The 27,699-nt window shown below is 50.7% G+C and overlaps 1 protein-coding gene across 2 annotated transcripts; it reads left to right on the forward strand.

Annotated features, from left to right (window-relative positions):
• Window positions 1-6,261: 6,261 nt before the first annotated feature.
• BCL6B (BCL6B transcription repressor) lies at window positions 6,262-27,170 on the forward strand. 2 transcript variants are annotated; one of them, XM_081167944.1, is made up of 9 exons: window positions 6,262-6,451; window positions 10,676-10,847; window positions 12,484-12,705; window positions 14,524-14,943; window positions 16,729-16,838; window positions 18,396-18,587; window positions 20,689-20,819; window positions 23,369-23,506; window positions 25,155-27,170. In XM_081167944.1, the coding sequence occupies exons 2-9, from the start codon at window positions 10,681-10,683 to the stop codon at window positions 25,284-25,286; spliced, it is 1,512 nt and encodes a 503-aa protein (XP_081024070.1). In that variant the 5' UTR covers window positions 6,262-6,451; window positions 10,676-10,680; the 3' UTR covers window positions 25,287-27,170. The 2 variants fall into 2 exon arrangements, with proteins under 2 accessions (XP_081024070.1, XP_081024069.1); XM_081167943.1 differs by having other exon boundaries at window positions 6,262-6,397.
• The last annotated feature ends 529 nt before the right edge of the window (window positions 27,171-27,699 follow it).

The following is a 27,699-nucleotide window of genomic DNA, read 5'->3' on the forward strand; positions in this document are numbered from 1 at the left end:
AACCTCGCCTAGGGAGCTGTGATGCAGAGTTGCGTGTCTGAGACAGGGACTGGGTGTGCCAGGCTCCCAGTCGGCCGGCGGGGTCTACATGTCCTGGCACGCCTGGCAGGGGAGCGGATGGTATCCTGCCTCTGCCGCTGTCTGAGGAATCCGCAGTCGGAGCTCTTGCGCCAGCCTTCCAGGCGCACCCGGACTACAAATCCCATCGGCGGAGGGGTGGGCTGGATGGCCTTTGGGTGCCACCTCCTTAAGAAGGCGTGGGATTTCGCGGCCGTCGCAAGGGGGGGGGGTCCGAGCTCACCCTTCCCCAGCTGAGGACCTTCCAGGTGGCCTGGACTACGAATGCAATGCAATACCATTAAGTGCAATAAAATAAAATAATTAGATTACATTAAATTAAATGGTTGTAACTAAACTAGAATCCCAAAACTGTTCGGTGATTCTAATGAGCTTTGCGTAAATATGACCTGCTACCCTGAATTGAGAGTCGACACTTTCCCCTATTACATTTTTCCACCTTGAGGGGCGATGTGTGGGGTCCCCATTAACTTTAGAACAACAACCCTGTGCGGTAGGTCAGGCTGCCTGATATATTTCGTGGCAGAGTCGAGATCTGAACCCGGATCCTTGGTGGTTTTGTTTTCGTTTGCCGTGGATGAAATTGGTGGCGGCATCTCATTCCTACATCATAGGTGGCGCATTGGGTCAGTGCGCCAAAAGGATGGTGATTTGAGCCCACCCAGGGGCGACTGGGGGGGGGCAGGATTCCTGCATAGAAGCGGATTGGACTAGATGACCCTTGGGGTCATTCCCATGGGCTGATGGGAGTTGTAGTCCAAAACATCTGGACGTCACCAGGTTGGGAAAAGAGTGTCTTAGCTAGCCAAGGAAGGTCCCCAGAACCTCTTTTCTGCTTCTAGCGCCAGAACTAAGCATTTAGACGCCAGAACTAGGTATAAAGAAACCAGGACATGTGCAGAGTGCAAAAGACCCTAGGAATTCCTGGTGGTAAGTGCCGTTTGCTAGCGGAATGGAGTCCCTCGTGATGAGCTCTCCTTCGTTGGAGGTTTTTCAAGGCTGCCTGCCAGGGATTTTCTGAGCTCCGATTCCTGCCTTGCAGCGGGGCTGGACTGGATGACCACTGGGTGCCCCTCCCAATTTGCAAGTCTACGATTCACGTTCATATATACGCCTGAAGGTGATCGGGAGAGGCTTCTGAGGAAGGAGGCGGGGATTTGATCTGCCGAGCGAGCTCACATATGCCCCCCCCCCAAAGGAAAACGGACGTGAATCACTGTCTCGTTCGCCCTGGCACACTCCCAACTTTATAGGGCCCTCTTTATCAATCTTGGCCGTGGCTCAAACGCTTTAATAGACACCAGAGAGCCAGAAAGAGCAAATATTGCCACAGCTCTGTGTGTGGGATGAGTCGGGGAGGGAACGGTGGGATGGTGCAGTGGTTAGAGCGCAGGTCGGTCCTTTCCATCAGGCCAAAGAAGCCTTGGAGGGGGGGTGAGGGGTGGAGAGAAGGCTATAGATCAAGAAAAACAGGCATCTGGCAAAGAAAGGGTGGTTCTCCAGCCGGCTGCCACATTGGCACTCTGGCGGTCTGGACTGAGGCCTGTCCACAATCTTCTTCCGCCCGAGGCAAGCAAGCGTCTATTTTTAAGGCTGGACACGCCCCCCCCCCGCTGACCGCTGCAGGGCCCTGTGAAATCCGAAATCTAAATATAATACGAATCGGCAGAAGCATATCAAAGTCCTTTTGCTATTTCGGACCTGGGAACGTCTTCCAACAGCTCACCAAGTCTCCCCAAACTACACAGCTGCCTCCAGGACCTCAATTCTGCCTTCTCAGGTTTTCCAGAAACCCCACCCACAGGTGGGACGCGGGTGGCGCTGTGGGTTAAACCACAGAGCCTAGCGCTTGCCGATCAGAAAGTCAGTGGTTCGAATCCCTGCGACGGGGTGAGCTCCCGTTGCTCGGTCCCCGCTCCTGCCAACCTAGCAGTTCGAAAGCACCTCAAAGTGCAAGTAGATAAATAGGTACCGCTCCGGCGGGAAGGTAAATGGCGTTTCCGTGCGCTGCTCTGGTTCACCAGAAGCAGCTTAGTCGTGCTGGCCACATGACCCGGAAGCTGTACGCTGGCTCCCTCGGCCAATAAAGCAAGATGAGCACCGCAACCCCAGAGTTGGCCATCACTGGACCTGATGGTCGGGGTCCCTTTACCTTTACCTAGCCGTGTAAGGGACGCAGGTGGCGCTGTGGGTTAAACTACAGAGCCTAGGGCTTGCTGATCAGAAGGTGGGCGGTTTGAATCCCCACAGCGGGGTGAGCTCCTGTTGCTCGGTCCCTGCTCTTGCCAACCTAGCAGTTCGAAAGCACGTCAAAGTGCAAGTAGATAAATAGGTACCGCTCCGGCGGGAAGGTAAACGGCGTTTCTGTGTGCTGCTCTGGTTCGCCAGAAGCGGCTTAGTCATGCTGGCCACATGACCCGGAAGCTGTACGCTGGCTTCCTCGGCCAATAAAGCGAGATGAGCACCGCAACCCCAGAGTTGTCCACGACTGGACCCAACGGTCAGGGGTCCCTTTACCCTTTACCTTTACCTAGGTTTTCCGGACACCCCACCCACAGCACCACCCAAAAGCTTCCCATTTATTTCATCTCAACCCTGCGAAGTAGATGAGGCCAAGAGAAGCAGGGACTGGCCCTAATGCCAATGAGCCTCATGGGTCCAGTGAGGGAATTCGAACCCGACTCCAGTGCTCTAACCACTGCAACAAACTGCCTCTCAATAGAGAGGACCGTTTATTTGCTCATTTCGTTTTGATCCCACCAACGAGCGGAAGGGGGTTTGCATGGCTCTCTTCCTTCGTCCTGATATCCTCGTGTGGTAGGCCAGGCTGAGAGATGGTAGCCGAGGCAGAATTCGAACCCAGATCCCAGTCCAGCCCTCTACCATGGTTAGGCAAACTAAGGCTCGGGGGCCGGATCCGGTTCAGTTGCCTTCTCAACCCAGCCTGCGTATGGTCCGGGAATCAGCGTGTTTTTACATAAGTAGAATGTGTCATTTTATTTATAATGCATCTCTGGGTTATTTGTGGGGCATAGGAATTCGTTCCTTCTCTTTCCCCCCCAAAAAATATAGTCCGTCCCCCCACAAGGTCTGAGGGACAGTGGACCAGCCCCCTGCTGAAAACGTTTGCTGACCCCTGCGCTAAGCTATAGCTTGTTTGAAAAGTAAAGGTAAAGTTCAGAAGGCAAAGTTCGGAAGAGAACTTTAAAGGGTGCCTCTGGAACTGTGCAGAATTCGCACTCGTCTCAAGCCAGCTCTGGGATCCAGCATGCCCATTTCAGCACGGCTAAGTCTCTCCAGCGGCATGTTTTCCCGACACAATGTAGGAGGAAGACCAAGTGTGAGGATAACTCAGTCTGTGGCAGATGGCAAGGCCTTATTGGTGTTGGCACCCCAGTTATGGCTGTTCACATTGCAATCACTGAATGCTCTTCTGCATGAAACTGGAACAATATCCTCTCACCTAGAAAGCTAGTCTGTCAGCAACGAGGGTGAAACCGAGTCCTCTCCCTGACACTGCGGCGGGTTGAGCTAGAGGACCTTTTGGTGTCCCCATCAAACTGTGTGGTTCTGTGATTTTATAACAGGCCAGTTTTCAGCGCATGAGAACCACAGTCCTGCTATATAACAGTCCAGAAAGAGGTCAGCAAACTTTTTCAGCAGGGGGCCGGTCCACTGTCCCTCAGACCTTGTGGGGGCTGGACTATATTTTTTTTGGGGGGGGGGAATAAAAAATGAACAAATTCCTATGCCCCACAAATAACCCAGAGATGCATTTTAAATAAAAGGACAATTCTACTCACGCTGATTCCTGGACCGTCTGCAGGGTGATTGGGCCGGATCCGGCCCCCGGGCCTTAGTTTGCCTACCCATGGTCCAGAGAGACAGGTTTGCTATCTCACCTGCTGTTTGGAAAAACTGGAACACAAGAAGAGCAGAGGTTACAAGGAAGGAAGGGGGTTTGGGCTGGGTGTCCATCAATATGCGGATGATACCCAGCTCCACCTCTCTTTCAAATCAGAACCAGTGAAGGCGGTGAAGGTCCTGTGTGAGTGCCTGGAGGCGGTTGGAGGATGGATGGCGGCTAACAGATTGAGGTGGAATCCTGACAAGACAGAAGTGCTGTTTTGGGGGGACAGGAGGCGAGCAGGTGTGGAGGACTCCCTGGTCCTGAATGGGGCAACTTTGCCCCTGAAGGACCAGGTGCGCAGCCTGGGAGTCATTCTGGACTCACAGCTGTCCATGGAGGCACAGGTCAGTTCTGTGTCCAGGGCAGCTGTCTACCAGCTCCATCTGGTACGCAGGATGAGACCCTCCCTGCCCGCTGTCTGTCTGGCCAGAGTGGTACAGGCTCTGGTTATCTCCTGCTTGGACTATTGCAATGCGCTCTATGTGGGGCTACCTTAGAAGGTGACCTGGAAACTACAACTAATCCAGAATGCGGCAGCTAGACTGGGGGCTGGGAGTGGCCACCAATACCACATAACACGAGTCTTGAAAGACCTACACTGGCTCCCAGTATGTTTCTGAGCACAATTCAAAGTGTTGGTGCTGACCTTGAAAGCCCTAAACAGCCTCAAAGGCCCAGTATACCTGAAGGAGCGTCTCCACCCCCATTGTTCTGCGCTGACACTGAGGTCCAGCTCCGAGGGCCTTCTGGCAGTTCCCTTCCTGCGAGAAGCCAAGTTACAGGGAACCAGGCAGAGGGCCTTTTTGGTAGTGGGCCCCGCCCTGTGGAACGCCCTCCCACCAGATGTTAAAGAGAAAAACAACTTCCAGACTTGTAGAAGACATCTGAAGGCAGCCCTGTTTAGGGAAGCATTTAATGTTTGATGCATTACTGTATTTTAATATTTTGTTGGAAGCCGCCCAGAGTGGCTGGGGAAGCCCAGCCAGATGGGCGGGGTATAAATGGTATATTATTATTATTATTATTATTATTATTATTATTATTCCCACACATACACAGAGTGCTCTCACCGCCTTCATTGAGCAAGTAGTGCAGACTGCTCCACATAATCACCCCAGTGAATCTGAGATTGGTGGTTCAGGAATTCGAAGGCAAGAGGTTAGGAGTCCACGCCAGGCAGACACCTGCTGTCCAATACCTTGTAGTAAAGGAGAGACGCAGGATGAGGCCAGCTCCTCTGAGCCTGGCGTCAGAGGACGCAAGTCTCTGGGTTTTGCAAAAACCACACAGGCAGGCGCCAGAAAAAAACTCTGCCCTCCTGTGGAGACAGCGCGTAGCCATGGCCTGGCTAGCAGCCGTCTAGATTGGTGGCCATCGCTGCTTCTTGTGGCGGGGAGTTCCGCAGATTAACCGTGCGCCGCGGGAAGAAGTCCTCTCCCCGCTGTCCCAAATCTTCCAACACTCACTGGAGTTAGGAGAGAAGGGGAAATCGACTTTTTCCCCGTCCACAATCTCCATGCAGCGCCCCTTTCCATTCCCACCTGCGTGGGAGTTGGGGGGGGAGAGAGAAATGCCCTCGGCACATGCTCAGAGGCACTGTGCCTCTGTTGCGGCTTCGGATATTCCACTGCTGGGGGAACTGGGGACTCCCCCCCCCCCGCCGCCGCGCTCTTCCCTCCGTCCTTTGGCTCCGTTTGAACTCCGGACCAAAAACTCAGGAAAAGCTGGGGGGGGGGGAGGAAGAGGGGAGGAAATTGTCTCATGCAAACAGGTGCTTCCTCTCTCCGGCCTTCGCCCACCCCCAAAATAAAAAAAAGAACAAAACCTTACTAACCCCTCCGACGCGCGCCCTCTGCTTGCGAGAAATCTCACAATGTAAGGAAGCGTGAAACAAAGTCTAGAAAAAGCCTTAGGGGTCGGGGAGGGGGCTTTGAAGCAGGGACCCCCCCCCCGCCATTCAGTGCGTTTGGCAAGATATCAAGATTTGGGGAACTGAAAGAAGGCAGTCAGGTTTTTTTTGGGGGGGGGGTCATGCTTCCATCTTTAGGGTTGTGCGCTAAGACGCGGAGCTTCCCTGAGTTGTAAGCGCCCCCCTCTTTTTCCTGAAAGTGCTATAAATACACCCACTCCTGCCCCCCCCAAAAAACACACAGACACACCTCTCTCTCCTTCGCAGTACAGCTGAGCCAAACTCTGAAAGGAAGGATGTGTGACTTAACACCGTTTCCCCTCCGACGTTATAAAAAGGCCACACCGGCCCGGCCGTCCTCTGAGGCTGGTTCTCGGGGCGCCGCGGCTTCAGGGGGGGTGAAAGGGGGTTCAGCTGGCTTTCTGGCCCCCTCCCCACCTGAAGCGGGCAGGGACAGCACCTTGCAGGCGGCTCCAAGAAAGACCCTGCGGGACAGGGCGGTAAGCGTTCAAAACCAGGCGTTCCCAAGGACGCGCAAAAGGGGTGAAGGGCAGGTGGGTTTTTTTTTCTTGGGGGGGGGAGAGAAACGGGGTTCAAGGAGTGAAGGAGAGGCTACCCGTGGCTACTACCACTAGCCAAGAGGGCTATGATCTGCGCCGTCCCCTGTCGGAGGCAGTAAATGCGTCTGGATGATAGTCGCTGCGGGGAGAGTTTCTCGTGCGCGCGGGCCCGGTTGCGGGTTTCTCCATCGTGGGTACCAGCTTGGCCCACCGGGAAAAGAGGGTGGGGGGGCTGGATGAGTCCAGGGTCTTCTTAGGTTCTTAGGAGCGGGCTGGGAGGAAAAGGGACCCCCGGGGGTGGTTTGGTGGGGGGAGAGGCGGCCGTCTCGGTTTCCATGGTCTCATGCGCTCGCCTTGCGCTTTTCTCCCCCAAAGGCTCAGAACGGCATCTACGCAGCATCGTGCAGGTAAAGCGCACTCCATTAAAAATAAAAAATGTATTTGGAATACAGTGGTACCTCGGGTTAAGTACTTAATTAGTTCCGGAGGTCCGTTCTTAACCTGAAACTGTTCTTAACCTGAAGCACCACTTTAGCTAATGGGGTCTCCTGCTGCGCCGCCGGAGCACAATTTCTGTTCTCATCCTGAAGCAAAGTTCTTAACCCGAGGTAGTATTTCTGGGTTAGCAGAGTCTGTAACCTGAAGCGCCTGTAACCTGAAGCGTATGCAACCCGAGGTACCACTGTATCAATATAAATGTATATTTGTGACATCAAATGAAAATGATTTCAAAAAATCAAATCAAAATCTTGGGAATTGTAGTTTCCCCCTCGGGGTGCGATGATTCCAAGGAGCTTTGGAGAGCTACAGTTCCCAGGACTCTTAAGGGGCTTTGAACGCATAGTGCGTGGGCAAATCTGAGATCCCGTTGCGGTTTAAGAACCCTGGCGACTGAAGTTGAAGCCTTCGCAGAGCTACAGTTCCCAGCACCCTTAATCAGCTACAGCGCCCGAGATTCTATTGAGGAGAAGGAAATGCGCTTCGGATGTATGGCGCGTACGCACCGGACCGGGACGCGGGAGAGACCTGAGTTCGAATCCCCACTCGGCCGTGAAGCTCCCTGTCACCGGCTTTCCGCTTCACCTGCCTCGCAGGGTTGTCGTGGGGATTACCGTATTTTTCGCTCTATAGGACGCACTTTTCCCCCTTCAAAAATGAAGGGGAAATGTGTGTGCCTCCTATGGAGCGAAGACGCCATAGCCCCGCGACCCTCTCCCGACTGGAGAGGTGACACGCGGCTATGGCAGGAACCTCTACAGCCCCGTGTCACCTCTCCAGCCGGGAGAGCACGCGCACGGGGCTAAAGCAGCCCCCCGCGACCCTCTCCCGGCTGGAGAGGTGACGCGCGGCTATGGCAGGAGCCTCTATAGCTGTGCGTCACCTCCCCAGCCGGAAGAGCGCGTGCGGGGAGTGTCTGCAAGCCTCGCGCACCCGGCAGGAGGTCCCACCGGGTGCGCGAGGCTTGGGGCGGCAGCCTGTCGCCCGAAGCACGGGGAGCCCTCGGGAGGGCTCCCCCTGCTTCGGGCGAGTGTTTGCAAGCCTCGCGCACCAGGCAGGAGGTCCCACCGGGTGCGCGAGGCTTGGGGCGGCAGCGGACTGCTTGCGCGCACCTAGAAGCTTGGGGCGCGCTGAGCTCCGCATGCCCCAAGCTCCTGGTATAGCGCAGCGATCCGCTAGCCCTGGGAGAGCCCCGCGGCTCTCCCAGGGCTAGCGGACTGCTTGCCGGCACGCAGAAGCTTGGGGCGCGCTGACCTCAACCTGCCCCAAGCTTCTGGATTAGCGCAGGGGTCCGCTAGCCCTGGGAGAGGCGCCCGGCTCTCCCACGCTAGCGGAGACCTTGCCGGCACGCAGAAGCTTGGGGCGCGCTGAGCTCCGCACGCCCCAAGCTCCTGGTGTAGCGCAGCGCACCTGGGGGGGAAATAAAATTTTTCCCCTTTATTTCCCCCCCAAAAATCTAGGTGCGTCTTATGGGCCGGTGCGTCTTATGGTGCGAAAAATACGGTAAATGAGGAGGGGGGGTGGGTAAAGAACCATGCGCGCCTCTTTGAGCAAACTGGAGAAAAAGGCAAGATGTAAATGCAATCGATTGATCCATCAAAATATTTGCAGGTGCCTTGAATCCCGATTCGAGAAGAAGGCAGGATATAAATGCATTAAATAAATACAGAAAATTTGGTGCAGGGAACTTTGGATCGTGGGAACTAGGGACTGCAGATTTGGTGCAAGGGATCGTGGGAACTAGGGACTCCGGGGAGGGGTTTTCCGTGACTTCTTGGAGCTGCGTGCGGCCACAAAAGGCAGGGCGCCAGGACTTCTGCGTTCTTCAGTAAATGAATGGGCGGGAGGATCAAAGAGGCGGCAGGCGGCCAGGACTCCTGGGTTCCCCCCTCCGGCTCTGAGTTAAGTCCCTGGCATGAGAAGGCTGTCCTGTGTGCGGTGGACTCCCCTTTGATGGCTGTCTCTAAACAGAGCTCAGGTGGCCATCTGTCAGGGATTCTTCAGCTATGATCCTTGCATTGCAGGGGGGTGGACTAGATGGCCGCTGGGTACCCCTTCCGACTCTCCAGTTCTCTATATGACTCCAGGACAGCCGAGCTCATGGCAGCTCAGTCGGCAGAGTGTGAGGCGCTCTCTCTCTCTCTCTCTCTCTCATTTTCTAATTTACATTTCAAAATACCCATTTAAGCAACCTTAAATCAAAGATTTCCTTTCTTCTCTTTCCGTGGTTCATTTTGCATACCAAACATCCCTGCATGTTTTACATGAACGAAACTATCAGTAAACCATTGTTACATCCATCAAAACTTATTTACACTGCTAGATTTATCTCAATGCTACCAGCATTTTTAGGGACGCGGGTGGCGCTGTGGGTTAAACCACAGAGCCTAGGACTTGCCGATCAGAAGGTCGGCGGTTCGAATCCCTGCGACGGGGTAACGGCGTTTCCGTGCGCTGCTCTGGTTCGCCAGAAGTGGCTTAGTCCTGCTGGCCACATGACCCAGAAGTTGTACGCCGGCTCCCTCGGCCAATAAAGCGAGATGAGCGCCGCAACCCCAGAGTTGTCCACGACTGGACCTAACGGTCAGGGGTCCCTTTACCTTTACCTTTTTACCAGCATTTTTAAAGGAACACAATTTTCACCCATATATTCAGTAAACGTTTTCCAATCTTCTCTAAACGTATCTTCTTCTTGTTCTCTTATTCTATATGTTAAATCTGCAATTGCGTGTATTCGGTCAGTTTAAGTTGCCATGCTTCTTTGCTTGGGACCTCGCTCGTTTTCCATTTTGGGGCTAACAAAACACCGGCCGCAGTACATAAATAGTCTTTTTCGACACCCTCTGAATTATCCCCAGCAAAGAGGACTCTGTGGGGGGTTTTTTGGAAAGGTACTTTTAAACATTTTTTTTTCAATTCATTATATATCATTTCCCAATACTCTTTTACCCTTTTACAAGTCCACCACATGTGATAAAACGTAACCTCATTACATCTCCAGCACTCACCCGATTATGACTTAAACATTTTAGCAAGTCTACTCAGAGTTAAATACCATCTATAAATCATTTTCAGGTAGATCTCCTTCAATGAATAACATGCTGTGAACTTCAAATCACTCTTCCAAAGTTTTTCCCAGAGATTCAAATCTACATATTTTGTGTGTGTGTGGATATATATCTCTCTCTCTAATTTTCGTGATCTTTTAGGTTTTCCTGCTTTTGGTGTAACTGTATATGCATTTTAATTTCTTTTCTTTCTTTTCATTTTATAGATCATCTTTATTGCATTAAAACATTTACAAAAATGAGAACAAATTAATCCTTACATCCACTTTTACCAAAAAGAATACGATACATAAAAGAAAATATAAAAAGTGGAAAGGGGAAAAAAATACTTGTCAAGTTCACAATGTTATTTAAGGAGTACAAACCATCGTTTAAATATTTGATACACAAACTTCATAGCAACACATTACCTTCATATTCTCTCTTTCTCCCCCCCCCCCTTTTACCATCGCATTCTTCCTATTCCTCTAAACTGGTTTGAGTCCCTTGGGCCTTAACTGACTTCCCTCTCTATATTATGTCCTGTATCTATTGCCCAGCAGACTGGCAGGCTCTTCGTCTCAGGGCTGCGGGTTCGAGTTCTGCAACGGCGGGTTGGACTAGATGACCTTTGGTGGTCTCCGCGATTCTAAGGCTCTTCCCGTTCCTGTAGGTGTGATGGCCGGGCCACGCGACCAGAGCGACGTGCGCGAGTTCACGCGCCACTCCGGCGACGTCCTGATGAACCTGAACGAGCTCCGGAAAAGGCACTTCCTCACAGACGTCACCTTGCGAGTGGGGGGCTGCCCCCTGCAGGCCCACAAAGCCGTCCTCACCGCCTGCAGGTGAGCGTCCCACCCTACCTGTGTGTGTCTGTGCCACGCGTGGCCAAGGGGGTCCGCAGGAGGGCAGCGGCGGCTTGTGAAAGCGACAAGAGCATGTGGCTGAGGAACGCTTGGTTCAGTACCGGATTTGAGACCTTGGGCTTAATGCTCGTCTGGAGAGATGGGACATTAGCCAGCTGTGTGGTTAACATTTATCCAATGAAAATAGGGACACCCTATTCCATGGTAATTAGGGACGCGGGTGGCGCTGTGGGTTAAACCACAGAGCGTCTTGGGCTTGCCGATCAGAAGGATCAGCTGATAAGCGGCTTAGCGGCTTAGAAAAAGGGGGGAGGGAAAAAAACCAGCAGGAACTCGCAAGACATTGTCGTCTTGCGAAGCAAACCCATAGGAAATTCGTTTTGCGAAGCACCTCCAAAACGGAAAACTCTTTCGTCTAGTGAGTTTTCCGTCTTGCGAGGCATTCGTCTTGCGGGTCACCACTGTAATCGGCAGAGGGCCTTCTCCGTGGTGGCACCCTCCCATCAGATGTCAAGGAGATGAGTAACTACACGACTTTTAGAAGACACCTGAAGGCAGCCCCGTATTAGGAAGTTTTTCAAGTTTGATGCTTTGTTACGCTTTGATATTTGTTGGAAGCCCCCCAGAGTGGCTGGGGCAACTCAGACTGGATCTACTCAGCTATATATATATATATATAAAAACCTATGAAAAAAAGCTCACAATGGAAATTATCATTGACTTTGGATTTCAACTCTACAGTGGTGTCACATAGCTATAATGCACTTACAACGTTGTAAGTTGACTAGTGTAGCTGAGTCCCCGGTCAGATGGGCAGGCTACAAATAATAAAATTATTATTATTATCATTATTCTTATTAGCCACTCACCTGACTGGGTTGGCCCAGCCACTCTGGGCGGCTTCCAGCACAATATAAAAGTATTCGTATTAGAATTACGAAGCTGAGGCATGTGCCGTGGGAAGATCCAGGCGCTGGGTTGTCCTGGAGACAGCAAGGGTCTTGTTTTGATGTTTTATCACGTTATTATTATTATTATTATTATTATTATTATTATTATTATTATTCTGTTGAGAGCCGCCCAGAGTGGCTGGGGAAACCCAGCCAGATTGGGGGGATATAAATAAATAAATTATTATTATTATTATTATTATTATTATTATTATTATTATTACTATTACTATTATTATTATTTCTGTTGGGAGCCGCCCAGAGTGGCTGGGGAAACCCAGCCAGATTGGTGGGGTACAAATAAATTATTATTATTATTATTATTATTATTATTATTATTATTATTATTATTATTATTAATTCTGTTGGGAGCCACCCAGAGTGGCTGGGGAATCCCAGCCAGATTGGCGACGTATAAATAAATTATTATTATTATTATTAATTATATTCACAAATCCTAACCAGGGTGCTCCAGAACCACGGTCTTGCAAAGGAAACCATGGTTTGCCCTGTGTGAATGTCCCACATCCCATCATAGAACGTGGCCGCAACTAGAGCATGCTGGGAACTGCGGTCCCTTCTCCTCTGCTTGCGGGAGCAATGCATGCTGGGACTTGCGGTCCTCTTGCCCTGACCCCTCTCCTCCTTCTCTGTGCCCTTTGCAGCGGGTTTTTCTACTCCATCTTCCTGGGCCACGGGGGCCACGAGGTCAGCGTGCTCACCTTACCCAGTTCCATCGAGCCCGCCGGCTTCCAGGCCCTCCTCGACTTCATGTACACCTCCCGCCTGGTCCTCACGCCGGGCACGGTGCCCGCGGTCCTGGCTGCCGCCTCTTACCTGCAGATGGAGCACGTGGTGGAGAGTTGCCATCGCTTCATCCAGGCCAGGTACGCGGGTGGGGAGGGCAAGAGGGGTGCCCCCAGAGAACATAGCAGTCAACCGTCCCTTATTTGGCGGGACAGTCCCTCATCCCAGCGCCGTGTCCCGCTGCTGTACCTGATTGATGATGTCCCTTAAATTTCCCGGGTTTCAAAGGAAGCAGCTCCTCTCCCTCCCTCCCTGCCGGCCAGGGAGGAGGGAGGCTCCAGCTGTGTTGCTTGGCTGCGTTGCTCAGTGGTGTAGCGTGGGGGGTGCAGGGGGGGCCGGCCGCACCAGGCGCAACATCTGCGGGTTAGGGTTAGGGGGCGCAAATCCACGGGTTAGGGGGCGCAAATTACTTGCCTTGCCCCGGGTGCTGACAACCCACGCTACGCCACTGGCGTTGCTCACCCAATAAGGAGTCTGAGAACGACTGGGGGGTGGAGCTTGCATGCCTTGTGCCAATCAAATCGGCCACGTTGCCTGGGGACTCGCTTTGCTCAGCGCTTCCCAGCGGAGAGGCGACGGCGGTTTTCCTTGCTGCATCCCCTTTGCCGGGTTGCTGCGCTGTGGGAACCACCGCTTGAGGCTTCCTTTGGCTGCTGGCTGGGCTTTCTGCTTTTGGCTCAGAGGGGCTCAGAATTTGAACATACCTGTGTTTGGAAAATCCCTTATTTTGGCTGCTGATCCCTTATTTTTGAGGCTGCTGGTCCCTTATTTTCAAATCTGTAAGTTGACAGCTATGCCAGAGAACAAACCACAGAGAAACGGGTTGGAAGATTCGAGGCAGGTGCAACGAAGCGCTTTTTCAGGCAGAGGAACTGCGGAACTTCCTGCCACTTGAAGCAGCGACCACAGCCAACTTGGATGGCTTTGAAAGAAGACTGGACCAATTCGAAAAGGCTATTTGGGGGAGGGCTATTAGCCAGAACAGCTATTCTCTGCCTCCATAATCAGAGGCAGCAAGTGCTTCTGTGTCCCAGTTGATGGAAAACGCAGAAAGGGAGTGGGGTCTTGTGTTCGAATCCTCCCTGGGGGGTTTCTCATCGTGGGAATCTTTGAGAGCAGGACGCTGCCGGACCAGAGAGGGGCCAGTGAAATCAAACGTGGGAAGCAAGTCAGTGTGACATTTGTCAAAATATCAGCACTCCGCCGTTCTTAAAACATATCTGGTACCCTTGCCTAAGGAAATAAGCTCTGAACAGGTGCTAGGACCAGTCTGGATAGTTAGCCTTGGTGAAGACTTGATGTTTTTATCCCCCCAAAAGTTTTTGATTGAGTTTCCACTGAAATGAGGCTGCATTTTAATGTTTCAATGTTGTATTTTAATCTTGTTTTTAAAGTTGTATTTCAATCAATTGTTTTTATATTTGGTGTTAGCCGCCCTGAGCCCGGTCTTGGTTGGGAGGGGGGGTATAAATGAAATTTATTATTATTATTATTATTATTATTATTATTATTATTATTATTATTATTATTGAAGCAGACTGGAGAAGGGCCCTTCCTCGTCTTAATGGCAGCCGTGGAAATTTGGGAAGATGACAACAAAGGCTTCTTTAATTCAGAAGCCCAATCCCACTTCTCTGGTTCAGGGCAGACAAAGCATTTTTTCCACGCAGCCCAGTGGAACTCACTGCCACAGGAAGGCTTAAAAAGAGGTTCAGGCAGATACACGGAGCAGCCAGCTATTGAAGGCAACTAGCCAGAACGGCTAAGCTCTGCCGTCGCAGTTGGGGGGCGGCAAATGCTTCTGAATAATCCCAGTTGCTGGAAATCAGAGGTCCTGTGTTCGAATTCTGACTGTGGGTTTGAATCTGACTTTCTTCTGTTCTGATGTTCTTATGCAGCTACGACCGGGTGACCTTCTTCCTGACCCCCCCAGCGCCCACCTTCCTCCGCCACAGACCCCTAGAAGACGCCGGGGGGTCCCTTGCCCCCAGTTTCCCAAGGCAGGGCCAAGAAGAACCCCCCACCGTCGCTGGGGCCTCCAACTGCCCTCTGCCGGCTCCCTACTGCCCAAAGGACAAGGAATTGGGGTCTGCGATGTCGCCGGGGGCCGGGGACCAGTCCCCCCCGGGCCAGCCGGCCTCCCCTCGCGAGTCCAGCGGCTGCGCCCCCCCAGGCGCGGACCCCAAAACCTGCCACTGGAAGAAGTATCGCTTCATCGTCCTCAACTCCATGCTGTGCGAGGGGAGGCCGGACCCCCCCGAATTGCACGGCCAGGCCGGCCGGGATGGAGACCCCGGGGACGAAAGCCGCCTTCACAGGTCAGGGAGCCAGTGGGGGCTTTACAGATGGACTGCGGCCTGCACGTTGGGAAGATGGTGTTTAGTTTCCTCTTGGGGGCGTAGGACAGCGGGCGGAGGTCAGCTGAGTGCAGTATAAGCTAAACAAGCTCTAGCTTAGGGCCCCACTCATTTGGGAGCTCCCCCAAAATTTAAAGGGATAAAAAAACTTGATGTACATTTCCAAAATTTAAGATATGGTTCCGCCGCTGCAAGAAGCCAAGTTACAGGGAACCAGGCAGAGGGCCTTCTCGGTGGTGGCTCCCAGCCTGTGGAACGCCCTCCCACCAGATGTTAAAGAGATAAACAACTATCTGACTTTTAGAAGACATCTAAAGGCAGCCCTGTCTATGGAAGCTTTTAATGTTTAATAGGTTATTGTATTTTAGTGTTCTGTTGGAAGCCACCCAGAGTGGCTGGGGAAACCCAGCCAGATGGGCGGGATATAAATAAGAAATTATTACAGTGGTGCCTCGGGTTAAGTACTTAATTTGTTCCAGAGGTCCATAGTTAACCTGAAACTGTTCTTAACCTGAAGCACCACTTTAGCTAATGGGGCCTCCCGCTGCTGCGCCTGCTGTGAGACCTGTGATGAAAGACTGTGAAAATCCCTGAAACGAGAAGGAATCGACTAGAAATATTATCTTGTAGAATTAAACTAAATAACAAAAATCAAAAAGTTTAAGGAAAAAAATTAGAAAAACCTAGAACTGAACAAAGCCTTAATGGGATGCCGGCTACAAATCTCGTTTCACTGGACTATTCAGTTTCCTCAGAAGGAAATCGAGAAATCGTAAACCTTAAATGATTTTAAACAAACGCAAGAACAGGGCTGAAACGCTCCCCTGAGTTTACAAAAAGGGTTTGAAAACCTAAATGGCAAGTTTTAGACATGTTGTTGTTTAGTCGTGTCCGCCTCTTCGTGACCCCCTGGACCAGAGCACGCCAGGCCCTCCTGTCTTCCACTGCCTCCCGCAGTTTGGTCAAACTCATGTTAGTAGCTTTGAGAACACTGTCCCACCATCTCGTCCTCCGTCGTCCCCTTCTCCTTGTGCCCTCCATCTTTCCCAGCATCAGGGTCTTTTCCAGGGAGTCTTCTCTTCTCAGGAGGTGGCCAAAGTATTGGAGCCTCAGCTTCAGGATCTGTCCTTCCAGTGAGCACTCAGGGCTGATTTCCTTCAGAATGGAGAGGTTGGATCTTCTTGCAGTCCATGGGACTCTCAAGAGTCTCCTCCAGCACCATAATTCAAAAGCATTCATTCTTTGGCGATCAGCCTTCTTTAGGGTCCAGCTCTCACTTCCATACATCACTACTGGGGAAACCATAGCTTGAACTATATGGACCTTTGTTGGCAAGGTGATAGCACAAATTCAAAGAAAGGAATACAAGATAAGCTGTTTTAGATTTTAAAACAAACTCAAGAACAGGGATGATACGCTCCTTTGGTCTAGGTGTTACTGCTGATGTTTAAAGACTTATTTCTAGTTGATTACTTCTTGTTTCAGGGATTTTCACGCTATTTCACGCTATTGACACGCTATTGACAATCATATGTCAGGAGTGCTCTGATGGTGTTTCCTGCTTGGCAGGGGGTTGGACTCGATGGCCCTTGTGGTCTCTTCCAACTCTAGGATTCTATGATTCCATGATTCATTTGTTTTGTGTAATTTCTCGGTTCCTTGACTGTATTTTTTCTACTGTGATGAAAGATAGGAAGGACGTTTTCTGCCTGGCTCTGACCCTTCCTTCCTTCCGCTCTTGCCCAGGCTGCCTTCCTCTCAGCCCCACTGCTCCGCCTGCAACCAGCCAGCCCCCCTGCTTTGCTCCCACCCTCCAGAAGACGCTTCCATGGGGCAGGGAGACCCCTGTGGTTCTGGTGAGTGGGAAGGGAGCTGTTTCTGTTTCTCTCTTTTCCAATCTGCCCCCGTAGGAACTGAACCCAGACCCTGTGGTCGCCTGTCTTCGTGTGCCCCCTCGTTGCGAGGGCCGGAGGGCCGCAACACGAGGACGGGGCCTTTTTGGTGGTGGCTCCCCGCTTGTGGAACGCTGTCCTCAAGGAGGCTTGCCTGGCACCATCATTAGACATTTCTTTTCTGCCAGGTTTTGGGCTTTGAATTACCTGTAGCCTCCTTGAATGTGTGGGATTTTTCAACCCTGCTTTTTTCCAAAGCGAGATCGCAGAGGGCCTTCTCGGTGGTGGCACCCACCCTATGGAACGCCCTCCCGTCAGATGTCAAGGAAATAAACAGCTATCAGACTTTTAGAAGACATCTGAAGGCAGCCCTGTTTAGGGAAGTTTTGAATGTTTGATGTTTTATCATGTTTTTAATATCCTGTTGGAAGCTGTCCAGAGTGGCTGGGGAGGCCCGGCCAGATGGGCAGGGTATAAGTATTAAATTATTATTATTATTATTATTATTATTATTATTATTATTATTATTATTATTATTTATTAGTTTTCCTCCTGTGCTGGTTCTAACATATGCCTCTGTCCATTTATACGTTGTAAGTTGCTCTGAGTTCCTCTGGTTATAAAAAAAAAGTGACTGATAAGTTTTTATTTTATTTTTAATTTTTTTAATTCATTTTTCTTTTTCATTCATTACATACATCTCAAATTCTTAACATTTACTGTATATTCCTCCCTCCCCTCCAGGGCTTCTCCCAACTTCCGCTTCTGGTTTGTTTCTGTTTTCACCCACTTTGCTATCACTTAAAAGTTATTAATAACATAGCACCTAAAAACATAAAAATAGAAGTAAACACACCATCATATTTCACTTATCTCCTAAACATTTTCTAATGTTGATAATGTAAATGTTTGTTTAAATCCTGTTAAATCTATTGACTTTCTTTGTTTCTGAAAATATAATATAATATGAGTGGTTCCCAATCTTTTTCAAAGTCTCCGTTGCCTTTTTCTCTTAGTCTTTCTGTCATTTTTGCCAGTTCTGCATAGTTCAGCAACTTCTCTTGCCATTGTTCTTTAGTGACTGATAAATTTAATCAATGAATAAGTCTCCATCTCTCCGCATCAGTTCGCAATTTGTTTATTTTTCTAAACGGATCTCGTGAAAACCCACCAGGATCTTAGTGCGAATTTCTCGTAACGTGCACAAGGTCGAACCCCGTTTTGCCTCGTTTTCACATTTTTGGCAGAGCGATGTTGCATATCGCAACACCTTTTTAACATTAATAATAATAATAATAGATGAGTCAGTTGGTTAGAGCATGGTGCTGATAACGCCAAGTTGCGGGTTCAAATCCCGTACGATATTCCTGAATTGCAGCGGGTTGGACTAGATGACCCCCTAACCCTAACCTCTTGCAACTCTACAATTCCATGAGTCTATGAAAAAGGGATTTCGGGGCAGAGAGTGTGTTTTTGCACGGACTGGGCAGGCCCAAACGCCTCGCACTTGTGACTCCCCAGGGGCTGGCCCTTACGACTGCAGTGCCTGCGACTTAGGATACCTGGAGGAAGATGAAGAAGAGGGGGGAGGAGGAGGAAGGAGCCCCCCAGACTCAGGAAGCGCCTTCGAGGATAAGCCGTACAAATGCCATTTCTGCAACTCGGCCTTCCGCTACAAAGGGAACCTAGCAAGCCACAGATCTCTGCATACCGGTTGGTTTTGCTTTACTTTGAACAATGTCTAAACTGGGCTTTCATCCAGAACATGGGCTCCGGGCCGGTGCATATAAAACTCAAATGTCTATACAGTGGATGACGGGTTGCGAATGTGATCCATGCGGGAGGCACGCCCGCAACCCGCAGTGTTCGCAACCCGCAGCGGCGCGCCTGCGCACGTGCGGGTTGCGATTCGGTGTTTCTTCACATGCGCAAAGTGCGATTTAGCGCTTCTGCGCATGCGCAACTGCCGAAACCCGGAAGTAACCCGTTCCAGTACTTCCAGGTTTCGGTGGTCCGGGTGGCGCTGTGGGTAAAACCTCAGCGCCTAGGACTTGCCGATCATCAGGTCGGCGGTTCGAATCCCCGCGGCGGGGTGCGCTCCCGTCGTTCGGTCCAAGCGCCTGCCAACCTAGCAGTTCGAAAGCACCCCCGGGTGCAAGTAGATAAATAGAGACCGCTTTATAGCGGGAAGGTAAACGGCGTTTCCGTGTGCTGCGCTGGCTCGCCAGATGCAGCTTGTCACGCTGGCCACGTGACCCGGAAGTGTCTTCGGACAGCGCTGTGCCCCAGCCTCTTAGGTGAGATGGGCGCACAACACTAGAGTCGGACACGACTGGTCCGTATGTGCAGGGGTACCTTTACCTTAACCCGAAAAAACACAACCTGAAGTGTCTATAACCCGAGGTATGACTGTATATCTATATATTGATATGGATAATCAAAACAATAAATTAAACTTCAACAGGGACAAATGTCAGGTTCTGTACTTAGGCAGGAAGAACCAGAATGACAAATATAAGATGGGGGACGCCTGGCTTACGAGCAGTACATGCGGCCTAGGACCCTCGTACCTACGGGACTGCCTTTCCTGGTATGCCCCGCGGAGGACCTACCGTATTTTTCGCCCTATAGGACGTACTTTTCCCCCTCCAAAAATGAAGGGGAAATGTGTGTGCGTCCTATGGGGCGAATGCAGGCTTTTGCTGAAGCCTGGAGAGCATGAGGAGTCGGTGCGCACTGACCCCTTTCGCTCTCCAGGCTTCAGGAAGCTATCCACAAGCCTTGGGAACCCGCGGGAGTTCCCACCGGGCTCCCAAGGCTTGCGGACAGCAGCCTGCAGCCGAAAACCCGGGGAGTGCAGCGGAGCGCGCCCCAGGCTTCGGGCAGCTCTCCGCAACCCTTGGGAGCCCGGCGCAACTTCCCGCCGGGCTCCCTAGGCTTGCGGATAGCAGCCTGTTCTGGGGGCTGGGGTCGGCTGGGGGGGGAAATAATTTTATTATTATTATTATTTGGGCCGGTGTGCCCTATGGGGCGAAAAATACGGTAAATAACAACACTTTGGAAGTCCCGAGCCCCAGGGGCAGGGCCTTTTCAGCTCTGGCCCCGGCCTGGTGGAACACCCAGCAAAAGAAGCTAATAGTATTCTAATCTGCATCCGCAGAAGTCTAGTGCCCAGATCAAGGGAAGGAATAGTCCCGCTCTTCTCTTCCTTGGTTAGAGCCCACCTGGAGTCCACTGTCCAGTTTGGGACACCACCATTTAAGGATATTGACAAGCTGTAAGGTGTGCCGAGGAGCGTGAAGAAGATGGTCTAGGGTCTGGAAACAAAGCCATATGAGGAATGGTTGAAGTAACTGGGTATGTTTAGCCAGGAGAAGAGGAGACATGAAAGCCATCTTCAAATATCTGAAGGGCTGTCCCATGGAGGAGGAAGCAAGCTTGTTTTCTCCTGATCTGGAGGGTAAGACTCGAACCCGTGGCTTCAAGTTTCAAGAAAGGAGATTCTGAGTAAATAATAGGAAGAAGTTTCTGACAGCAAGAGCTGCCCGACAGGGGAACGGACTCCCTTGGAAAGTGGTGGACTCTCCTTCCTTGGAGGTTTTTAAGCAGAAGTTGGATGGCCATCTGTCAGGGATGCTTTAGTTGAGATGCCTGCATCGCAGGGGGTTAGGCTGGATGACCTTTGGGGGTCCCTTCCAGGAGTCTATTCAGAATGGGGAGATGGAGTCCCCTATCGGTGGGTGAGGGGGGCATTCAGAATAGTGTGACCGGCCCCTGAAGCCTCACCTGTGCCACTGCTACCTGTCACGCTTAGGAGAGAAGCCGTACCACTGCGGGATTTGCGGCGCCCAGTTCAACCGCCCGGCGAATCTCAAGACTCACCTGCGTATTCACTCCGGGGAGAAGCCCTACAAGTGTGAGACCTGTGGATCTCGTTTTGTGCAGGTAAACAAAAAAGTGGGGGGAGATACCTGGCAGGTGTGGAGGACTCCCTGGTCCTGAATGGGGTAACTGTGCCCCCTGAAGGACCAGGTGCGCAGCCTGGGAGTCATTTTGGACTCACCGCTGTCCATTTAGGCGCAGGTCAATTCTGTGTCCAGGGCAGCTGTCTACCAGCTCCATCTGGGACGCAGGATGAGACCCTCCCTGCCCGCACTGTCTTGCCAGAGTGGCACATGCTCTGGTTATCTCCCACTTGGACTACTGCAATGTGCTGTACGTGGGGCTACCTTTGAAGGTGACCCGGAAACTACAACTAATCCAGAATGTGGCAGCCAGACTGGGGACTGAGAGCGGCTGCCGAAACCACATAACACTGGTGCTGAAAGACCTACAATGGCTCCCAGGACGTTTCCAAGCAAACGTCCAAGACGTTTCCATCAAAGTGTTGGTGCTGACCTTGAAAGCCCTAAACGGCCTTAATTGCCCAGTAGACCTGAAGGAGCGTCTCCACCCCCATCGTTCTGCCCAGACACTGAGGTCCAGCTCCGAGGGCCTTCTGGTGGTTCCCTCCCTGCAAGAAGTGAGGTTACAGGGAACAAGGCAGAGGGCCTTCTTGGTGGTGGTGCCCACCCTGTGGAACGCCCTCCCTTCAGATGTCAAGGAAAAAAACAACTATCTGACTTTTAGAAGACATCTGAAGGCAGCCCTGTTTAGGGAAGTTTGATGTTTTATTGTGTTTTTAATATTTTGTTGGAAACCACCCAGAGTGGCTGGGGAAACCCAGCCAGATGGGCGGGGTATCAAATAATAACACAGTGTTACCTCTGGTTGCAAACGGGATCCATTCCGGAGCCCCGTTCACAACGTAAAAAGAACGCAACCGGCATCTGTGCGGGTCGCAATTTGCTACTTCTGCGCATGCGCGTGCCGCCATTTTGAGCATGTGCGCATGCACAAGCGGCAAAACCCAGAAGTAACCCTTTCCGGTACTTCCGGGTTGCTGTGGGACGCAACCTGAAAAGATTTAACCTGCAGTAAACATAACACCTGGGACACGGGTGGTGCTGTGGGTAAAACCTCAGCGCCTAGGACTTGCCGATCGCATGGTCGGCGGTTCGAATCCCCGCGGCAGGGTGAGCTCCCGTCGTTCGGTCCCAGCTCCTGCCCACCTCGCAGTTCGAAAGCACCCTTAAGTGCAAGTAGATAAATAGGTACCACGTTATAGTGGGAAGGTAAACGGCGTTCCGTGTGCTGCGCTGGCTCGCCAGATGCAGCTTCGTCACGCTGGCCACATGACCCGGAAGTGTCTTCGGACGGCGCTGGCTCCCGGCCTATAGAGTGACATGAGCGCACAACCCTAGAGTCTGGCAAGACTGGCCCGTACGGGCAGGGGTACCTTTACCTTTAAACATAACAAGAGGTATGACTGTAATAATAATAATAATAATAATAATAATAATAATAATAATAATAATAATAATAATAATAATTTGAGTGGCCGCCCATGAATCACCCTCTCTATGCTGGCTTCCTCCCTATTTGCCCCAGGGAAGGGCTCCCCCACATGGTGGCAGCTGGTATTGCACCCTGGTTGAGGGGCAGTTGGGTTGTGCCATCCAGATTCAGCTGATTGATCAATTTGGTTAGTTCCCGCCCCCAGGTTTCCTTTATTTACACCTGCAGCCTGCGCTATCCTGAGGATCCATGGTTCCCCTTCCTTCCCTCCTCCGTGGTTACAAAGCATGGATCCACAGGGATCCTCAGGATTTTTGCATTGGGCTACTCCAAACTCACTGTCAGGTCACATGTCTGTGGCCACAGCATGAACCACAAAAATCATAGATCCACTATTTCGTTTAGAATATTTTTTTTCTTGTTTTCCTCCTCTAAAAATTACGTGCGTGTTATGGTCTGGTGCGTGTCATAGAGCGAAAAATACGGTATGTGCTTGGTTGGTACGCTTATGAACATTACCATATACAGTGGTGCACCGCAAGACGAATGCTTCGCAAGACGGAAAACCCGCTAGACGAAAGGGTTTTCCGTTTTGGAGGTGCTTCGCAAAACGAATTTCCTATGGGCTTCCTTCGCAAGACGACAATGTCTTGCGAGTTCCTGCGGGGGTTTTCTCCTCCCCCCCCTTTTTCCCAAGCCGCTAAGCCGCTTATCAGCTGATCCGCTAAGCCACTTAACAGCTGATCTGCTAAGCCGCTTAACAGCTGATCTGCTAAGCCGCTTATCAGCTGATCCGCTAAGCCGCTAAACTGCTTATCAGCTGATCCGCTAAGCCGCTAAACCACTTATCAGCTGATCTGCTAAGCCGCTAAACCGCTTATCAGCTGATCCGTTAAGCCCGCTAAGCCGCTAATATCGCTAAGCCGCTAATATCGCTAAGCCGCTAAGCCGCTAATGGGCTTGCTTCGCAAGACAAAGAGACCCGTGGAACGGATTCTTTTCGTCTTGCGAGGCACCACTGTATCTAAGACCTCAAAATTCCTATCACAAACCGCAGAGCTGTCCACCCACCGGTCATTCCTCCTTCCTTCTCCCAGGTCGCTCACTTGAGAGCCCATGTCCTGATCCACACCGGGGAGAAGCCCTACCCCTGCGGGACGTGCGGGACTCGATTTAGGCACCTGCAGACCCTGAAGAGCCACCTCCGTATCCACACGGGAGAGAAGCCTTATCATGTGAGTGGAGAGGGGACTTTTTCATGGTGTTTTTGGTGTGGTGGACGAGAAACATGTCTTGGTGACCAGGGGCGTAGGAAGGGGGGGCGGTGCACCCCAGGTTCCATCATGGAGGGGGGGGGACACAAATTATCAAGGAACAATTACTGCCCTACTAGGGTGGTTCATAAATTTATTTATTTATTTTTTTAAAATGTCTGCTCCAAAGGCCTTATCTTACTACACTAGGGATTATATAGCTATACAGTGGTGCCTCGCAAGACGAAAAGAATCCGTTCTGTGATTCTCTTCGTCTAGCGGTTTTTTCATCTTGCGAAGCAAGCCCATTGACGGATTAGCGGATTAGCGCTATTAGTGGCTTATCTGCTGATCGGATCAGCTGATAAGTGGCTTAGCGGCTTAGAAAAAGGGGGGGAGGGGGGGGAAACAGCAGGAACTTGCAAGACATTGTCGTCTTGCGAAGCAAGCCCATAGGAAATTCGTTTTGCGAAGCACCTCCAAAACGGAAAACTCTTTCGTCTAGCGAGTTTTCCGTCTTGCGAGGCATTCGTCTTGCGGGGCACCAGTGTATATGAAATTTCATGCATAACAGTTAATATCCTGATCCTCCTCCATGACAATACAGTGGATGCTCGGGTTGCGAACATGATCCGTGCGGGATGCATGTTTGCAACCCACAGCGTTCACAACCCACAGCGCCGCGTCGGCGCACGTGCAGGTCGCGATTTGGCACTTCTGCGCATGCGCATAGGGCGATTTAGTGTTTCTGCGCATGCGCGAGCGCCAGAACCCAGAAGTAACCCATCCCGGTACTTCCGGCTTTGGCGCGGTGCTCAACCCGAAACCGCGCAACCCGAAGCGTCTGTAACCCGAAGTATGACAGTACAACATAGCAGCAGCATAAAATACAGTATAAAATCATGAATGACAATAAAATTCAAAGTTCAGAAATCAAAATGGGGGAAATCCATCTAATAAGTACAGTGGTACCTTGGGTTACATATGCTTCAGGTTACAGACTCTGCTAAGAAATAGTGCTTCAGGTTAAGAACTTTGCTTCAGGATGAGAACAGAAATTGTGCTCCGGCAGCGCGGCAGCAGCAGGAGGCCCCATTAGCTAAAGTGGTACCTCAGGTTAAGAACAGTTTCAGGTTAAGAACGGACCTCCGGAACGAATTAAGTACTTAACCCCCCGAGGTACCACTGTATTAGATAGTCACCAGGGCTAGCTGGTTGAATTGGTCCTACTTGGGCCAGCGAGGAGACCAGGGGAGAATTAGCTGTGGGGTCTCAGAGCGGGTAATCTTCATAAAAGGGGAGGGGGAGGGAAAAGAAGGGAAATAAAAGATCAGGCTGAATTCAAATTAAAGGCCAGGAGGAATAGCTCTGTCTTACAGGCCCGGCGGAAGGAGGTTAAATCCTGCAGGGCCCTGGTCTCCTGGGACAGAGCATTCCACCAGGTCGGAGCCACCACTGAAAAGGCCCTGGCCCTGCTGGAGGATAGTCTGGCTTCCTTAGGGCCTGGGACTCCTAAACTATGGTTATCCATGGACCTTAAGGTCCTCTGCGGGGCACCGGTTTGGGGAAAGCCGCCCTGCAGCACTCTGGGACGGAGGCGCCCGCCTTGACACCTGTCTGCTCTCCGCAGTGCGAGAAATGTGACATCCGCTTCCGCCACAAGAGCCAGTTGCGGCTGCACCTGCGACAGAAACACGGCACCGTCACCAACACGAAGATCCGCTACAAAGTCCTTGAAGGGCCTTACGCCGGTCTCTGCTGAGCGGGGAGCGTATTGCGCAGTTTTGGCCGGATCCACAAATCCGCTGACTGGCGGATTCTGCGCTCAGGTATCTGAGTGGAATCTTCCGTATCCTGCACCTGAGAGCTGGACCTTTTCGGTGTCTGAAACGCAGAATATCCAATGCCCTAAATGGTGCGCGTCACATTCTTGCATAGCTGTCAATTTTTCTCGCGAGGAATCCTATTCGGAATAAGGGAATTTCCCTTTAAAAAAGGGAAACGTTGGCAGCTATGCATTCTTGGCGACTGCATTTTTTCATTATTTAAAGAGGTTCCTGCAAAGAATGATATATAAAAAAAGAACCATTCAGACGTCTGCCGGATCCAAACCCTGAAATTTAGATAATTCGGCGAGTTTCAAATGTTTAAATTGAGAGCTAATTATTATTCAGAATCAGGGCGGGGGAGATATTGAGCAAACATTCTTGCTTCATGCCCCCAACTCCCAAGATATAAACCCACTAGGCGCTACTCCCCTCTTGGGGGTTAGAGAAGAAACCCCAAAAACTGATGTACGGCTCTGCAGGCAGAGCTGTGATAGTAAAAGCAGAATTTCCAAGCCACGTCTAGTCTCTTGCCTTCTTTGTTTATATGTTCCTTTTTGTGTCGCCTGGGAAGCAGCGCAAAAATTCGGTGCTCGGAGGGGGAGAGGTGTAAGGCAGGCGCGAAAGTCTGCGAATTAGGAGCAGAAAAAGCTGTTACGCCTGCTATACACCTCTTGGGCTGCATAAATGCACTGTCCCTTTAAGGCACACCCTTTCCCCCAAAGGATTCTGGGAACTGTAGTTTGCTGAGGCCGCGAGGGGTTTAAAACTACAGTGCCCAGAATTATTTGGGGGAGAGAACTTGCTTCCGGTGTGCTTTAGGGGGTGGCCTTAATACCAAATGGTGTAATTTGTTAGGGGCTGCTGGGAGTTGTAGCGTGGCTCATTAGCAATGATCAAACCCTGGAAAACTAGAGTTCCCTCCCATAATTCACTGGAGGGAGGCCACGGCTATGGATCCCCAAGATGCTTTGGGGGGTGGAAGCTGGATTCCCAGAATCCTCTGGGGCACATTCATCCCAGAACTTGACTCCTTTGACCAGCAAAGTCTCTCAGGCAGACTTTTCCCTGCTCCTGACAGCCGGAGATTCGAACCCAGAACCTTCTGCGTGCAAAGCAGGGGTCCCTGCTACTGACTCCCCACCCTAGCTATGGACTTGGCTTTTCACCTCCACAGGACATAAGCTAGACGTTAAGAGGAGTTTATTAGAATCATTGTTTGACTTCATTTTGTTTTTTTAACGTTATGTGTAGCGTACTTTGCTCTTTCTAAATGTGTTATTTTGCTGGCCAAATCTGTCTTGTCTGTTCTTAGTGCTCCATTGTTATTCTTGATTATTATTATTATTGCTGCTGCTGTTTCCTTCTTCCGACTGCGATGCTGCGTTGTTTGCCAATTTTCCTCTTAACATCGAAGAGAAGTTGCGGGTCACGTCGGCCGATTCCACCTCGTACCATTAAAGCGCTGTGCGATACCACTTTAAACAGCCACGGCTTCCCCCAGAGAATCATGGGAACTGTAGTTTGTTCATGACACCGAGAGTTGTTAGGGGGGCCTTCTATTCTCCCCACAGAGCAACAGTTCCCAGAATTCCCTGGGAGGTGGGATTGACTCTCATGGGAGTCCTGGGAGCTATAGTTTGCTAAGAGTGTTGAGGGGAGACCCCCCCATCTGCCCCTCCTAGTACTATAGTTCCCAGAGTGCTTTAACCATCGATCCCTCTTCCCGGGGGATTCTGGGAATTGTGCCTCTGCAAGGGGGGCGGCAGATAAGGCAAGGTCCCATATTTCAAGAAGTAAAAATCTGGACACAAAAAGCTTTTTTATTTTTTTATAATATTTTATTAGGTTTTATCAATAGAAAAGTTTAGAAAAATACAAAAACAAAAAAGATACAAAATTACAAAATACAAAAACACAGACATTAAACACAAAGAAAGAAAAAGAAAAAACACATATAAAAGAAAACAAAAATTCCCTCTTTCTTAATTTCTCATCTTTAGTTAACTTATTTTCCTGACTTCCTCACGTCTCCCATTTTTGTATCCCTTTTAAAAATTGGTTCAGCAAATTCATGTCCTATTAGTTTATCTATTATTAATCCCATCTTACATTTTACCTTGTTGCTAGAACCCCTTCAATTCATTTCAATGTCATCAGCATTCAAAAATTTACAAAAAGCTTTTTTAAAGGAAAGTCGTTGAGTCCAGATTTGCCTGGACACTTAATTTCGTCATTGGAATCCCGGGAAAGTCCGGGTGTATACGGCCTTCTCAGCACCCTTGGGTGTCAGTTCCCATAATTCCTTGGGGGAAGCGCCAGCTGTTTAAAGTGGAATCAAAGCACTTT

The sequence above is a fragment of the Podarcis bocagei genome (assembly GCF_964188305.1).
Source record: "Podarcis bocagei genome assembly, chromosome: 13".
Lineage (NCBI taxonomy): Eukaryota > Metazoa > Chordata > Lepidosauria > Squamata > Lacertidae > Podarcis > Podarcis bocagei.

Coding starts and splice junctions, on each gene's coding strand:
- BCL6B (XM_081167944.1), top strand. CDS start 10,681: ATGGCCGGGCCACGCGACCAGAGCGACGTGCGCGAGTTCACGCGCCAC. Junction 12,706..14,523: donor CATCGCTTCATCCAGGCCAG/GTACGCGGGTGG, acceptor GTTCTTATGCAG/CTACGACCGGGTGACCTTCT. Junction 20,820..23,368: donor GTGGATCTCGTTTTGTGCAG/GTAAACAAAAAA, acceptor TCCTTCTCCCAG/GTCGCTCACTTGAGAGCCCA.